Here is a 17,033-nt window from a genome sequence, read left to right as displayed (position 1 = left end):
CTCAGAGACTCCAAAGGATTTTTAAAGGACCTGCAGGTAGGAATTGTAACAGATGAAATGCAACATAATTATATGATAAGAATGAAGAGAGATTATTTTGATTTATATAATGGTACAAAAAACAAAACAAAGATGATGATATAATTTACAACTTCCTTTTTATTAACTGTTCCTTGCTATTCAGATCAGGCCTCAACACAATGATGTAGCATTTGGGAGCAAAGATGGAGCCCAGTATCCCAGCACTGGAGGCCAAGATGGAGAAGATCTCCACAGCCACCATGTATTTCCCCTTGGTGCTCAGGTACACTGGAACAAAGGAGATCCAAACACTACAAAACAAGAACATGCTAAAGGTGATGAATTTGGCCTCATTGAAGCTCTCAGGCAGTTTCCTGGCAAAAAAGGCCACTACAAAGCTGACAATGGCCAAAAAGCCCATGTAGCCCAGGACACAGTAAAACAGGGCAACTGACCCTTCATTGCAGCCTAGAATGATTTCTCTCATCACAGAGTGCATGTCAGAATCAGGGAATGGGGGAGAGGTTCCTAACCACACAGAACAAATGCCTGCTTGGATAAGGGAACAAGAAATCACAATAGAGCTTGCCAGACTTTTCCCCACCCACTTCCTCATTCTGGATCCTGGTTTGGTGGCCACAAAGGCCAGAACCACCGTGATAGTCTTGGCCAGCACACAAGAAACGGTCACTGTGAAAACAAGGCCAAAAGCCATTTGTCGGAGCAGGCAGCTCACTCTTTCTGGAGGCCTGAGGAAGATCAATGGGCAGAGGAAGCAGAGCAGGAGGAAAGTGAGGAGAGCGTAGGTGAGGTCTCGATTGTTTGCTCTGACAATGGGTGTGTCCTGATGTTTAATGAAGATGACTAGGACCACCACTGTGAGGAGACAGAGAGAAAGAGCAAACAATGCTAAGCTCATCCCCAGAGGCTCTTTAAAAGACAGGAAGCTGATGGTCTTTGGAATGCATTGCGATTGTTCCATGTTTGGATAGTGGTCTTTGGGGCACCCAACACAGTCATCCATATCTGGAAAGAAAGTAATGTGTTCAGATTTCAGATGTTAGGATGGTAACAACATGCTGTGAGTATGGAACACATAAGGTTAAGTTAGAGTCATCACAGATATTTCTATAGTAACCAAACTGAAAGTGATGCATTAGAATCCCACCTCAACCTTTGTGTTGGGTAATGTGGGGTGTCCTGTGATGGCTTGCTAACTTCCCATAAACCACATTGTTATTGTCCAGAACAGGTACAGTCCATGACCATTTTACACAGGGGTTCCATTCCCAGCCCCGTTCCACCCCCCCATACTAGGTTGAACGCATTCCACCGCGCCCGGGTGTATGATCACGTATCATTCATAGACATGTTTATTTGTTATTGCCTGAATTAAAGAAGGTGTCTCATAAGAAGTCATAATACTGGTGCATTGAGTTCAAAATTCCCTGCTATATTTTAACCTGTAACGAAGATTAGATCATGGTTCACAAACCGATTCTTTTTAGGAGATGGTCCATATTCCTTTATGGGGACTATCTGTCAATAGGTATGGAGGAGAAAATTGGTTTTTATGAATGAGAACGCTATCTACATTGCCCTCCTTGAACCAAAAAATTGACCAAAGTACATATGCCCTTAAAATGCGAACTTCTCTAAACATTAGTAATGCAGTTCTCCATTCAAACAATACATAAAAAAATGCACATATCACCACTGATTGATTTATCCTTCTCCTCAACTTCTGACATGACATACGGTTGGAAAATTATATATCCTGTCTCTCTTACCCTTCTGGGATGAAATCTTGCCTTGAGGACATGGAGCACAATCATAGCAGCAGAATGGCTCCCCCTCCTTCTTCTCCTTCCTGGAACCAGGAGGGCAACTTGGGTTACATAGCGAAAGGGGTGAAACCTGCTCATGTAGATAATGGGGAAGAGGGTAAGGAAAAGCTTTTTCTCCCTCTGTCATAATACTAGAACTCAGAGATAAAAAATGAAGTTAATTTTTGATTGATTGGGGCACTTTTTCACGCAGTATAGCTAAAACTATGAGATTCAATTCTACAAGAGACAGTGATGGGCATCAACTTGGCTGACTTTAAAAGATGATTGGAAAAACTAATGGAAGAGAAACCTATCAGAGGCTACCATCCTTGGTGGAGGGAATGCATTTACTCAATGGTCAGAGGCAGTACGGTGCTGAATACCAGTTGTCGGAAACCACAAAAGGGGAGAGAGGTCTTATGATCATGTCCTCTTTGTGGGTTTCCTACAAGCATCTGGTTGGCCACTTTCAGAACCTTATTTATTTATTTATTTATTTATTTATCTATTTATTTATTTATTTATTAATTATACCATGCCACAGGGCAGTTTACATTATAAAAACATAAAAAGGAAAAGCATGACAAACACAATCAGTAGCATCCCAGTTTGAAAGACCATAAATAGTTTAAGTCGCCAATGGCTTGGGAATGTTTTCGCCTGGTGCCTATAGATATGTAGGGAGGTGCCAGGCAAGCCTTCTTGGGGAGGGCTGATTCTTCTCCGATCTAAGAAGCCCCTTTCCTCATTCTACACTTGGTGTCAAAGAATAGCTACCCACAAACTTTCACAGCCCCTACTTCCTTCTCAGCCATCATGCATTTGAACTGCAAGCAGCAAACACCTTCTTCTTCCCAAGAGACTCATGAAATGCACTTGGACAAAAAGAGCCCCAAGCCAAAAGCCACATGCCATATCCAGATGCTGGACAAGATTGGCCAATGGCATTATTCTGCACTAGTTGGGCATTGATCTGAGCCAGCAAGATCATCTTATATTGAGATTCCTGTATCCCGGACCACATGACCTTCAGGATGTCTTCCAACTCTATGATTCTATTATTCTTAAGCAGTGCAGAGGAAAATGTTTAGCATCTGGCTGGAAAGGCAGGTATGTGCTGGACTGATGATATGTAAGTAGAATAACATTCTCTTTTCCTATCTCTCATAGCTGTCGGAATTGTGCCTCACCTGCTGAAAGCTTCTGTGCCACACCATTCTGTTGTCATCAAGGGTGAATTCCTGGCCTGTGGCAGCCTCCCCACTTACCCTTCCAACTTTGACTCTCATGAAGGAGTTATTTGGAAAAGTGACCAGGTTGGTGATATCAAAGCCAGCTTCTACTTCCCTGTTCACACTAAAAGATACCGTTTCCCCAGCAGAGTTGTTAAAGGAGACACTCCTAAGAAAGGGGTGGAGCTGCATGGAAAGGAAATCAGTAGCTTTGAAGTACTGCAAATGTCTTGTAATACATACATAAAGGGTTTAATGCTGTAGAGTAAGGTGTCCTGGCAGGCTTGGCCTATGTCACTTCCTCTTACCTTGGGAGGAAATAGGCAACAAAGCCATTTGTTCTGCTCACTCTAAATGTGAATTTGGTGTGTGTGGAGTTCTGACCTGCTCCCTACAGCCACATGGATTTAAGAAAAAAACAGAGATACAACTTAGGACACTTTTGGACCATAACCCAAACCAGGGAAATTGCTGGCATGGCAGTTAAAGAAAAAAGAGAGTGAACATTTAATAAATAAACTGAAAGCAGAAGGGAAAATAGTAGACAATCCAAAAGATATAAGGAAACAGTTATTACACAGAGCTATATTGAGCTGGTGAGGAACACAGAGAAAAAATAGAAGGTTATTTAAAGCAGAACAATTGACCAAAAATTCCAAAGGAGAAGATCAGTTCTTTGAATGGACCAGTAACAATGATGGAGATGCAACAGGGAATAGGCCAGGCTAAAGCTGGTAAATCGTCAGGACCGGATGGACTATCAGCTAAGTATTATAAGAAATTACCGTATTGGCCTGAATATAAGCTCCACCACACCCCCACCAGCCGCCGGATTGGCCGGCTGGCTGATGACATGACCGGGATCCCCTTGGCAATGCCGGACTTCATCCCCCACCTCCAGGAGGAGAGTGGGAGGTCGCGCGGTCCACCGCAACTCCTCCCCACTAAGAAGTGGAGCAGATTTCCCAAATTCAGACAGTGAAAAGTTAATGTGCGGCTTATATTCGCAACCTTATGATATGTAGCCAGGAGCGTTGGGCAAACAGTGCCAGGAGCGTGGCAAAGCAGTGCCTGCCCCGTGCATAGTCCCACGTCTTCTCCCCCAAGGCCGGGAAGGGATAAGGCTGCCAGCAATGCAGATCACACCCCCCCAGTATGCAGCCAGGAGCAGTGAGGAATGAAGCGGCTTATATTCAGGTATTTTTTCTTTTTCTCTCCCCCCCCCTCGAATCTTAAAGGTGCAGCTTATATTTGGGTGCAGCCAATACAGTACAGGATTTTCTGGCACAACCACTTAAGGATATAATGAATGGAATATTAAATACAGAGAAACTGCCAGAATCTCGGAAAGAGGCATATATTACATTGATTCCGAAATAAGATACAGATTTATTGTCAGTTAAAAATTGCAGGCCAATCTCTTTGTGAAATAATGACTACAAACTATTCGCCAATATTTGGCAAATAGAATGAAAAGGATTTCATCCATCAAGATTAAGCCAGCTTTCTTCTTGGTTGGCAGATGAAGGATAACATGAGAAATATAATTGATGTGATAGAATATCTGGAGGCCAGGAATGATAAGCAAGCAGCATTAATATTTATAGATGCAAAAAAATAAGTGTGCCCTATGGGCCAGTGCGCAAATACGGTATATTATACTTGAAAGACCACTGTAAACGCTTGAACTCATTGGCAGATTTTAAATAACTCTTGCAATGATACATTGGACTTGGATACAACGAAGGATGATAAATTAGATGGATTTATAATATACAATTTAAAAAGTTATTTAAAGAACCCATGGAGGGGAGGAGGGAAATCTTGAGATTCAGAAGAATCATGTGCAAGTTTTAATATCTGTAATAATACTATGCATGTGAATGAATTTGTAAAAAAAAATAAATTGTTTTTTTTTAAAGCAAGATGGTCTGATACTTCACTGTGCTAGTCCTTAATGAGCAGCTTCTCTGCACAGAAGCGGAGAATGTGGAGTTTGAATTTTTTCAGGGTACTATTTACATATCACTGCCTACGTCTAATAAAGTATATCCCATGATAGGCATTACCTGCCAAGGCTGAAGCTCCTGCATCTCTCCTTCCACCATTCTCCTGTATTTGGCTCCAGGCAGGAACATGGCATGTAGAGCATGTGCTATGGCATAGACAGCAGTATAGATACTGTAGCTGTGGCCAGTTATGCTCATCTCAAAACCAGATGAAGGGAGATTCTCCAGCTTCTCCTCTCCAGTGCAGGTTCCACTGGCCTGCTCCTCTGTACTGGAGTTTGGAAATGAACAGAGAAATACTTGTGCCCAGATCTGCTTGACAAAGCCATTTCCATTTGCCTCAAAAGGATTTTGTGCCCCAAGAAAGAATTTGAATCCTTGTACCACATTTGAATGAACTGCAAAGGAGAGGGAACCCTGGAAGGCTTGCATATCCCAGTTCATTTGATGGCTCAATGCTGTGAAATCCAGTTGTGCCGTCAGAATCCACACCTTGCCAACAGATATCTTGGTCACGATTTCCATTTCACCTAGTGCTACCATTGTTCGCAATGTAAGCATGGACTTTGTTCCTCCATAGACAACCACCACCTTGGCTTTACTTTCCAGAATAGCTTGATAAATTTGGACCAGCTGGAAATACATGGCATAGTACGCAGCCAAATGTGTCGTTTTCAGGTTTGTTTCTGCAAAGGCCAAGCAAATGCCTTTCTGGGAGAGCAGAGGTTTCAGGGTCTGAATAAATCTCTCTCCACTTTCTGCAGCAAGCAACCCAACCCATGTCCAACCAAAGTGCAGAAGTAACTCAACAATCCCAGTGTGCTGATGGGCTTCATTGGGCACCATCCTGTAGAAGGAAGTAGATTGGCTTTGACCAGGATCTTCTGGAGCAAAGGAGCCATAAGTGAGCTAAAGGGAAATAAAGGAGCATCATCTATTATTGCAAATGGACTGGGTATGTGCATCCAGGGCCTTCCCACCTAGGAGGCAAAATGAGCCAGTTGCCTTAAGAAGGCAGGTTCCAGAAAGCTGGGAGGGGGGTGGCAGATTGCACTCTGTGTTTCTCAGCCTCCACCTCCTTCTCTGCCACCCCTGCACGCCCAGTCTCCTGCTTTCCTCTCCTCCCTCCTCCTTTTCTTTCTCCGCTTTTTCCTCTATGCCTTCCTGTGTTGCTGCTTTCTTCTCCCCTGTTTCTTTCTCTTTGCTTCACCGCATTTCAGCTCCTGATTTCATGGTGTCTTCCCTTCTTCTCTCAAATCACTAAGACACAGAATCCCCATCAAGTGCCACAATGTGTGGGCAGCTGACTCCTGATTGGCAGGCTTCCACCTTTGCAAATGAGCAACTTCCGTCTCCAACCAGTAGGCCATGGAGCAAAGGTGAGAGGGTGTCAGTCGGCAGAATGGAATTTGGATACATGTTTTTAGGTGTGTGTGGATAAGGAAGTGGGGTGAGATGAGAACTCTTTCACCATCCCATTACCTTCTCTTCATCCATAGACACTGACAATTTGATGCTATGCATTCTATTTAACTGTGCAAAGCACACTGGGAACACTTTTTGTGAAGGGCAGAATCACTCTCCTTTGTCTCTCACAACTATTTCTCTATTATACAAATCCTTTCTGGATAGAAAATATCATGGTGACTGAGTGTGAAATGCCCAAGGCACTATCTTACCTGGGGAATCTTGTAGACGCCCAAGATGTTTGCCAGGTAGACAGAGGTATCAAAGTCCAGTCCCCCAATAACTGCCACCAGGTGTCTCTGGATGTTGCACTTGTAGTTGGGTATAAGTGTCGAGGGAAAGTTCAGAGCAGCCCAGTAGGTCATCCTTTCATCAAAGTAATTGTCATAGATGTGGAATCCCAGTGTAATATTGGGTAAGATCTTGGGGTTCTCGTTGATCTCCTTGACAGCAAATACCAAGGCCAGAATATGCTGGTAGTTCTTTGGAATAATACTGCAATGAGAATTTTATGCTATATCATTGGGGGATATCCTATGCATTATTCTTTTAAAATGGGCTTCTGTATGAATCTTCAGTATCTTAGTGCAAATTGTACCCTAATATCTGCATATCTGCAGAAGAATTTCCCCACAGGAATGCATTGTATTCCGCTTGTATTCCACTTACACTAATCTATCATTTTAAGGGATACTTTAGGGACCTCCAAATATTCATTTTTGTTTATATTGTTTAGCTGGAGAACTGCATTGAACAATTCGGAGAAGTGTGAATTTCAAATGATGGCTGTGTTTTATTTCTGATATATTTTTAGAACATCTCTTTTTTTGTAGTTTCACATTTGAATATGAACTGATTAGAATTCCCTCCCCCCATTCCAATAATGAAATATTGATGTTTACTTTGGGGTCCATCATATACTTGACAACACTTCTTGAAGATCGAAGAGATATTCTTGCTGACACCAGCATCTAAATCTTTTTCTCATACCAACATCCCTAAGCCTCCCCTCCTGTCCAATTCACTCACAAATTGGTTTAGCAGCTAGGTACAATCTGCCTCTGACTGGCAAACTCATCAGATTATGTTCCTGCCTGCTTGGACAGCTGAGATCATTTAAGAAATCTGCTTTTATAATGTTCTTCTGGTATGAACTGAGCAGCATTTTAGCTTAATGTAGGGCTCATTCAGACTTCCCCTAGTCCTGCCATTTTCCTCCAGGAAAACCTGATCTTTACTGCTCAATTGGAACTCACACCTCCCTCAGAACTTCTCCCAACTAACAGTTAACTGACATTTCTTCACTGATCACTACCTTCAGCTGAATACAGTCTGAATATATCTGATCCAGGCCCTTTCTATAAATTATAAACACAATTGTCTAGCTTGATTTAGATGAGAACATCAGTGGCTCTTTGAGTGCCACCTCAAAGGAGAAGTGAGCCTTTAATACCCCTCACATGAGACTTTCTGAGGTGAGCATTAAGAACAGAGAAGGGCTTTCTATCTTAAACTAGGGAGGTTTAATCTGTGAGTTCTCTTGTTAACCTCTACTTCGAAGAGGTTTGGTGGGATGTGGGGAGGAGAGAACACATCAACAAGACCAGGCTCTCTCATCTCACTGTCACATTCAGATCTGCATCTCCCTTCTTCCAAGCCAACTCCTCAGCTTTGTAAATACCCCCCCCCACCATCTGCCTGGTTGTAAATCCCACTGAAATCAGTGGAACCAGCTTCTAAATAGGCCTGGTTAGAGCTGGGGGATATGTCAGTATCAGCTGATTATTTGACATTTGAATTCTTTACAAGTTATTAAGAAGTTGATGGATAGTTAGCCTCTCTTCGAAGTTTTCTTCATCAAAAGCAGTAAGGAGGTGGGAAGCAAGTCCACCAACAATAAGATCACCAGGTAGGTGGTATTCATGTGGAATTCTGGACAGATCATGGACGGTGCAACTCGAGGTATGATAGAACACCAAATGTGGCAGATGAAAGAGAAGGGGCACAATAAACAGCAGCATACTGAAGCAAATATTCTTTCTAATCAACACCCTTATTTCCATCCAGCACATGAACCTTGCTTAACAACCACTCGGTACAATATTCTGCCCTGTCGTGAACAGCACTTCTCTAACAATTCACAAATTAAAATCCTATTTTACAAGTTGATTAAAAGAAAAGTGAAAATCCTTCCTCTTCCTCTGTCCTCTCCCTTGCTTAGAATGTCAGGAAGAGGTTATAATACCCATGTTTTGACATTGGTTAGTATTCCCTGGAAATCTACTGAGACATTATCCAAGGGAGACTAAGTCATGATGAAAGTGATAATTACAGGTGAGGTAATAACAAGCTCTCAGAAAATGAGCAAAAAAAATCCCCTGCTTCTGATTTTTCATCCAAAGTGGTTTCTGTCTATTTATGGGACAACAAAAGGGCATGCAGAATTAACAGCAATGAGGAAGAGAAGAACAGTTAGCCAGTCTCTAATTATTTGCACTGGTCAGCATTAATAAATCTGACCTCCCAAAATTTCCCATCTGAACACCAGTTCATTAGTTTTCTGACAATTATGCCAAGACGGCTGAAAAACTGGCTGCTTCTTGAAAATACAGATATTTTGGATTTGGAAGGGTTCAATAATAGATTTGGCTGGCATGCATATATATGGTATGACAAGGTTAAGATCCACCAAGGTTTCAAAAACCATATTGTTAGAAAAGCCCTATATAATGTATGGATTAGGTATAAAGATTTGTTGGAAAACAAAACACCCAGGTGGTTGTCACCGATGGAAGCTAAGGAAGTGAAAAAATTAAATATGGAATCCAAATGGCCGAAATATTGGGAAATCATAGAGTATGAGGAGGGAAAAGTTAAATTGCAGAGTTATGAGAAATTGAAGTCCAAAGTAAGAGACTGGCTTCATTATTACCAGATAAATGAAGTTTTTAAACAGGACAGGAAAATTGGCTTTCAGGTGGAGAGGTCGAAGTTAGAAACAGAGCTTTTGGAACCCAGTACTAAGAATTTGTCAAGAATGTATAACTTGCTGTTGAAATGGAACACACAGGATGAGATGGTTAAATCAGCTATGATTAAATGGGCACAAGACATTGGACACGACATTATGTTGGCTGACTGGGAACAGTTATGGACCACCAGTATAAAGTTCACGGCATGTAATGCCTTAAGAGAGAATACTATGAAAATGATTTATAGGTGGTACATGACTCCAGTCAAGCTTGCAAAAATTTATCATTTGCCCAATAACAAATGCTGGAAATGTAATGAAACTGAAGGTACCTTTTATCACCTTTGGTGGACATGCCCAAAGATTAAGGCTTTCTGGGAAAGGATTTATAATGAAATGAAAAAGGTGCTTAAATGCACTTTTGTGAAGAAACCAGAAGCCTTCCTCTTGGGCATGGTAGGCCAATTGGTGTCAAAGAAAGACAGGACGTTTTTTATGTATGCGACAACAGCAGCAAGAGTACTTTTAGCAAAGTACTGGAAGACACAAGATTTACCCACACTGGAAGAATGGCAGACAAAGGTGATTGACTACATGGGACTGGCTGAGATGACCGGCAGAATCCGCGACCAAGGGAAAGAGACGGTGGAAGAAGATTGGAAGAAATTTAAAGTTTATCTTAAGAACTGTTGTAAAATTAATGAGTGTTAAAATGTTTTGAGTAATGCAAAATAGAATTGCAGCGATAAACAATTGGACATGAGAAAAAAAGATTTAAAGGAAGTGCCATAAGTAATTAAAACTAGGGGTTGCTGGAAAAATTTAAAACAGGGATGCAGAAAAAGGAGGTATGGGGAAGTCGTTGAAAGAAGGCTTAAGGAAAAGAAGGTTAAGAAATCATACATGTTTATATGTTTGTTTGTTTTTGTATTGTTTTGTATTGTCTTTTAATATGTGTTGGAAAATTAATAAAAAATTTATTTAAAAAAAAAAAAAGACAATTATGCCAAGACAAAAGAATGGTGAAAAGGGCTGAGTTTTGTACGTGGTTTGCATTGGAAGGAAGGAAAAATAGGTATCAACAAAGGAGAATGCTCTGGATGCCAAGATCCAGGTTTGGGGCACAAATTCTTTGGTGAGAGATTTCCACCCGAGATTTTAAATCACAAAATATGCAGCAAATTATTTTTTTTTATAATTAATTTTTATTCAAATTTCCAATAACCATTCCAATTACAATTTAACATCCAATTTAACTTATACATCTTGTAGACTTCCATCAGCCTATCTGACAATTTCCATATTTATCACAACTTTTCACATTCCTTAAATTTATGTTGCACTTTAACAATCCTTATTTTATCTTTTCCTTTAAGCAGCATTCCTAACTATTCTTTTCACAGAGCTTCCTGAAATCCAACAAGTGTTATTTCCTGATCACACACAGTTTTGATATACTCTGTAAATTTGTTCCAGTCCTCGGTGAATCTCTGATCGCGTTGGTTTCGAATTTTACACGTTAATTTGTCCATTTCTGCATATTCCATCAATTTCATTCTCCATTCTTCCCTCGTTGGCATTTCTTCCTGTTTCCATTTTTGGGCCATCAAGATTCTGGCTGCTGTAACTGCATATCTAAATAACTTCACATCTGTCTTTTCAATATCGTTACCTAATATGCCTAGTAACAATGCTTCTGGTTTCTTAACAAAAGTATATCTCAGCATTTTTTTCATCTCGTTATAAATCATTTCCCAAAAACTTTTCACTTTCTTACATTCCCACCACATGTGATAAAATGTTCCTTCTTTCTCTTGACATTTCCAACATTTATTACTAACTTTAAACATCTTTCCAAGTTTCACTGGAGTTATATACCATCTAAATATGCAGCAAATTAAAGTGGGGAAATATAGTTTGCTAGACCTTTAAAATATGACCTCCATCTTCCCTTAGCATAGAATAAGACCACACATTTGTTAAGTTAAGAACTGGTAATAATTATAAACTCTTCAAAGGCAAGGTTCATGTGCTTTCCCACACAACAGTCAGAAAACACAGGCAGCAAAACAAGGCTTATTTACAATGCTGAAAGTTCCAAATTCTTGGTATAGGAATGCAAGGGAGGCTTCTAAGAACCAGGTGGTCTGAGTAAGAGGAAACCAGCTCAGACCTAAAATGTGCTTCTCAGGTAAAGAAAAGGAAAGCAAGAGGCCTGATTACCAATTCCCTCCCAAAGTGAGCTATACCTGGCACAAGATAATTGAATGGTGTGGATAAAGAGAGATTACATTGCTCATATTTTGGTAGGAAAAACCCCACAAAGATGATAGGATAATTTCTTATTTCCTCTTTATTAACTGCTCCTTGCTGTTCAGATCCGGCCTCAACACAATGGTGTAGCATTTGGGAGCAAAGATGGAGCCCAGTAAGCCAGCACTGGAGGCTAAGATGGAGAAGATCTCCACAGCCACCATGTATTTCCCCTTGGTGCTCAGGTAGACCGGAACAAAGGAAATCCAAACACTACAAAACAAAAACATGCTGAAGGTGATGAATTTGGCCTCATTGAAACTCTCAGGCAGTTTCCTGGCAAAAAATGCCACAACAAAGCTGATAATGGCCAAAAAGCCCATGTAGCCCAGGACACAGTAAAACAGGGCAACTGACCCTTCGTTGCAGCCTAGAATGATTTCTCTCCTCATTGAGTGCATGTCAGAATCAGGAAATGGGGGAAAGATTCCTAACCACACAGTGCAAATGCCCACTTGAATAAGAGAACAAGAAATCACAATGGCACTTCCAAATCTTTTCCCCACCCACTTCCTCATTCTGGATCCTGGTTTGGTGGCCACAAAGGCCAGAACCACCATGACAGTTTTGGCCAGAACACAAGAAACGGTCACTGTGAAAACAAGGCCAAAAGCCATTTGTCGGAGCAGGCAGCTCACTCTTTCTGGAGGGCTGAGGAAGATCAATGGGCAGAGGAAGCAGAGCAGGAGGAAAGTGAGGAGAGTGTAGGTGAGGTCCCGATTGTTTGCTCTGACAATGGGTGTGTCCCGATGTTTAATGAAGATGACTAGGACCACCACTGTGAGGATAGAGAGAAAAAGAGCAATCAATGCTAAGCTCATCCCCAGAGGCTCTTTAAAAGACAGGAAGCTGATGGTCTTTGGAATGCATTGCGATTGTTCCATGTTTGGATAGTGGTCTTTGGGGCACCCAACGCAATCTTCCATGTCTGGAAAGAAAGTAATGCGTTCAGATTTCAGATGTTAGAATAGTAACTACATGCTGTGAGTATGGAACACTTAAGGTTAGAGTTATCACAGATATTTCCATAGTAACCAAACTGAAAGTGATGCCTAAGAACCCTACTTCAACCTTTGTGTTGGGTAATGTGGGGTGATCCTGTGATGGCTTGGTAAATTCCCATAAACCACATTGTTATTGTTCAGAACAGGTACAGTCCATGACCATTTTACACAGGGGTTCCATTCCCAGCCCGTTCCACACCCATGCCCTATGCAGACCCCATTCCACCCCACCCAGGTGTGCGATCACGCATCAGCCATACGCATGTTTATTTTTTATTGCCTGAATTAAGATAGGTTTCTCCTGCCCAGTCATATCACTGGTCAAAATTGGTCAAAATTGTCTGCTGTACCTTAACCTATAACAAAAATTAGATAATGGGTATCAAACCATTTCTTTCTTTCTTTTTTTTGGGGGGGGAGAAGGTCCATATTTCTTTGTGGGGGCTATGTGCCAATATGGATGGAGGAGAAATTTGGTTTTTATGCCACTTGAATGAGAACGCTATCTACATTGCACTCCTTGAACCAACACACTGACCAAAGTACAGATGCCCTTAAAAATGTGTACTTCTCTAAACATTTGTAATGCAGTTCTCCATTCAAACAATATGTACAAAAACACACATATCACCATTGATTGATTTATCCTTTTCCTCAACTTCTAACATGACATACGGTTGGAAAATTATATATCCTGCGTCTCTTACCCTTCTGGGATGAAATCTTGCCTTGAGGACATGGAACACAATCATAGCAGCAGAATGGCTCCCCCTCCTTCTTCTCCTTGCTGGAACCAGGAGGACAACTTGGGTTACACTCAGAAAGGGGTGAAACCTGCCCATGTAGATAATGGGGAAGAGGGTAAGAAAAAGCTTTTCTCCCTCTCTCATAATACTAGAACTCAAAGATATCCAATGAAGTTAATTTTTGATTGATTGGGGCACTTTTTCACGCAGTATAGCTAAAACGATGAGATTCAATTCTACAAGAGACAGTGATGGGCATCAACTTGGCTGACTTTAAAAGATGATTGGAAAAACTAATGGAAGAGAAACCTATTAGAGGCTACCATCCTTGGTGGAGGGTATGCATTTACTCTATGGTCAGAGGCAGTACGGTGCTGAATACCAGTTGTCAGAAACCACAAAAGGGGAGAGAGGTCTTATGATCATGTCCTACAAACATCTGGTTGGCCACTTTCAGAACCTTATTTATTTATTTATTTATTTATTTATTTATTTATTTTACCATGCCACAGGGCAGTTTACATTATAAAAACATAAAAAGGAAAAGCATGACAAACAGAAACAGTAACATCCCAGTTTGAAAGACCATAAATAGTTTAAGTCACCAATGGCTTGGGAATGTTTTCCCCTGGTGCCTATAGATATGTAGGTAGGTGCCAGGCAAGCCTTCTTGGGGAGGGCTGATTCTTCTCCGATCTAAGAAGTCCCTTTCTTCATTCTACACTTGGTGACAAAGAATAGCTACCCACAAACCTTCACAGCCCCTACTTCCTTCTCAACCATCATGCATTTGAACTGCAAGCAGCAAACACCTGCATCTTCTTCCCAAGAAACTCATGAAACGCACTTGGATGAAAAGAGCCCCAACCAAAAGCCACATGCCATATCCAGATGCTGGACAAGACTGGCCAATGGCATTATTCTGCACTAGTTGGGCATTGATCTGAGCCAGCAAGGTCATCTTACGTTGAGGTTCCTGTATCCCGGACCACATGACCTTCAGGATGACTTCCAACTCTAAGATTCTATTATTCTTAAGCAGTGCAGAGGAAAAAGTTTCGAATCTGGCTAGAAAGGCATGTATGTGCTGGACTGATGATATGTAAGTAGAATAACGTTCTCTTTTCCTATGTTTCATTGCTGTAGGAATTATGCCTCACCTGCTGAAAGCTTCTGTGCCATACCATTCCGTTGTCATCAAGGGTGAATTCCTGGCCTGCGGCAGCCTCCCCACTTACCCTTCCAACCTTGACTCTCATGAAGGAGTTATTTGGAAAAGTGACCAGGTTGGTGATATCAAAGCCAGCTTCTACTTCCCTGTTCACACTAAAAGATACCGTTTCCCCAGCAGAGTTGTTAAAGGAGACACTCCTAAGAAAGGGGTGGAGCTGCACTGAAAGAAATAGAGTAACTTTGAAGTAATGCAAATGTCTTGTAATACATACCTAAAAGGTTTAATGCTGTAAAGTGTCCTGAGAGGCTTGGCCTATGTCACTTCCCCTTAGCTTGGGAAGAAATGGGCAACAAAGCCTTCTGTTCTGCTTACTCTGTGTTTGAATTTGGTTTGAATGGAGTTCTGAGCTGTTCCTTACAGCCAGATGGATTTAAGAAGCCGCTTCTTTCAGACAAGAACGTAGTCTGAAACTACCATTTTCTATACCAATAAAAAGTTTAGGAACTTTTGCCATTTTGTAACCAAGCTATGTCTTCTGCTTCTGCAACTTTTTTCTGAGTGCTGTGTTCCAAAAAACCTTTGAACTTTGAAGAGTTTTGTAAGTAAACCATGTAGGACCTGCTAAGCATGTGATCTATTTTTGTGCTAATGAAGTGGGATATTCTGGAATTCACTGGAAATGGCATATTTTAAGGTCTTACAGTGTGTCTTTCAATGCTTCTGGTTGCTGCATGTTTTGCCATGCACACAAAGGAAGTTGCTCACAAAAAAGCAGGATAGTGCAGGATTGGGTCCTCCTGCTTAACAGCTGTAAGCAATGTGGCCTGATATTTCACTATGCTAATCCTTAATGAGCAGCTTCTCTGCACACAAGGGGAGAATATGGTCTTACACTGAAGCTTGATTTTTTTCAGGGTACAGTGGTACGTCGGGTTACATGCGCTTCAGGTTACAGACTCTGCTAACCCAGAAATATTACCTCGGGTTAAGAACTTTGCTTCAGGATGAGAACAGAAATCATGCTCTGGCGGCGCGGCAGCAGCAGAAGGCCCCATTAGCTAAAGTGGTGCTTCAGGTTAAGAACAGTTTCAGGTTAAGTACGGACCTCCGGAACGAATTAAGTACTTAACCTGAGGTACCACTGTACTGTTTTATGTATCACTGCCCAGGTCAAATAAAATGTATCTCATGGAAAGAATTACCTGCCAAGGCTGGAATTTCTGAAGCTCCTGCATCCCTCCTTCTACTGCTGCCCTGTATTTGGTCCTGGACAAGAACATGGCATGTAGAGCATGTGCTGTGGCATAGACAGCATTATAGAGATTGTAGCTGTGGCCAGTTATGCTCATCACAAATGCAGGTGAAGGGAGATCTTCCAGTTTCTCCTCTCCAGTGCAGGTTCCACTGGCCTGCTCTTGTGTATTGGAGTTTGGAAATAAACAGAGAAATACTTGTGCCCAGAACTGCTTGACAAAGCCATTTCCATCTTCCTCAAAAGGATTTTGTGCCTGAAGAAAGGCTTTGAAACCTTGCACCACATTTGAATGAACTGTAAAGGAGAGGGAACCATGAAAGACTTGCATATCCCAGCTCATTTGATAGGTTAATGCTGCGAAATCCAGCTGTGCTGTCAGAATCCACAGCTTGCCCTCAGAGGTTTTGGTCACATTTTCCAGTAAACCTAGTGCTACCATTGATCGCAAGGCAAGCATGGACCTTGTTCCTCCATAGACAACCACCACCTTGGCTTTACTTTCCATAATAGCTTGATAAATTTGGACCCAGTGGAAATACATGACATAGTACTCAGCCAAATATGTCGTTTTCAGGGTTGTCTCTGAGAAGGCCAAGCAAATACCTTTCTGGTAGAGCAGAGGTTTCAGCGTCTGAATAAATCTCTCTCCACTGTCTCCACTAGCAAGCAATCCAACCCATGTCCAACCAAAGTGCAGAAGTAACTCAACAATCCCAGTGTACTGATGGGCTTCATTTGACACCATCCTGTAGAAGGAAGCGGATTGGCTTTGATCAGCATCCTCTGGAGCAAAGGAGCCATAAGTGAGCTAGAAGGAAATAAAGAAGCATAATCTGTAAAGGTGGAAGACAGGCTGCATATGTCCATTGAGGGCCTGACCACACAGAAGGTGAAATGAGCCAGTTGCCTTAAGAAGGCAGGTTCCAGAAAGTTGGGAAGGGCAGCAGATCTTGCCTCCATGGAGCTTCTCAGCTTCTGCCTCATCCTCTGCCACCCCCGCATGCCCATTTCC

General features: G+C 41.7%; 2 protein-coding genes across 4 annotated transcripts in view; both read right to left on the bottom strand.

Annotated features, from left to right (window-relative positions):
- Window positions 1-17,033, bottom strand: part of LOC128399653 (vomeronasal type-2 receptor 26-like) — a 75,040-nt gene that overhangs the window by 48,748 nt on the left and 9,259 nt on the right. For all 3 annotated transcript variants that reach the window (XM_053361298.1, XM_053361297.1, XM_053361299.1), the window contains exon 4: window positions 15,969-16,829. In XM_053361298.1, coding sequence (XP_053217273.1) covers window positions 15,969-16,829 — 861 coding nt within the window. The remainder of the gene's footprint in view (window positions 1-15,968; window positions 16,830-17,033) is intronic.
- LOC128399655 (vomeronasal type-2 receptor 26-like) lies at window positions 140-16,724 on the bottom strand. The gene is made up of 7 exons (XM_053361302.1): window positions 16,625-16,724; window positions 13,554-13,680; window positions 6,771-7,053; window positions 5,152-6,000; window positions 3,041-3,268; window positions 1,812-1,938; window positions 140-1,047 (listed from the first exon to the last, which is right to left on the bottom strand). The coding sequence occupies exons 2-7, from the start codon at window positions 13,583-13,585 to the stop codon at window positions 146-148; spliced, it is 2,421 nt and encodes an 806-aa protein (XP_053217277.1). The 5' UTR covers window positions 13,586-13,680; window positions 16,625-16,724; the 3' UTR covers window positions 140-145.

Source organism: Podarcis raffonei, chromosome 13 (genome assembly GCF_027172205.1).
Source record: "Podarcis raffonei isolate rPodRaf1 chromosome 13, rPodRaf1.pri, whole genome shotgun sequence".
Lineage (NCBI taxonomy): Eukaryota > Metazoa > Chordata > Lepidosauria > Squamata > Lacertidae > Podarcis > Podarcis raffonei.
This window is presented reverse-complemented; position numbering and strand designations above follow the sequence as displayed.

Excerpts from the sequence above, each read along its gene's own strand:
- LOC128399655 (XM_053361302.1), bottom strand. The coding sequence starts at position 13,585 with ATGTCCTCAAGGCAAGATTTCATCCCAGAAGG. Across the intron at positions 3,269-5,151 it reads AGGAGCTTCAGCCTTGGCAG|CTCCACCCCTTTCTTAGGAG; the intron begins GTAATGCCTATC and ends CTTTCCATGCAG. Across the intron at positions 1,939-3,040 it reads GGCACAGAAGCTTTCAGCAG|GTTTCACCCCTTTCGCTATG; the intron begins GTGAGGCACAAT and ends CTACATGAGCAG.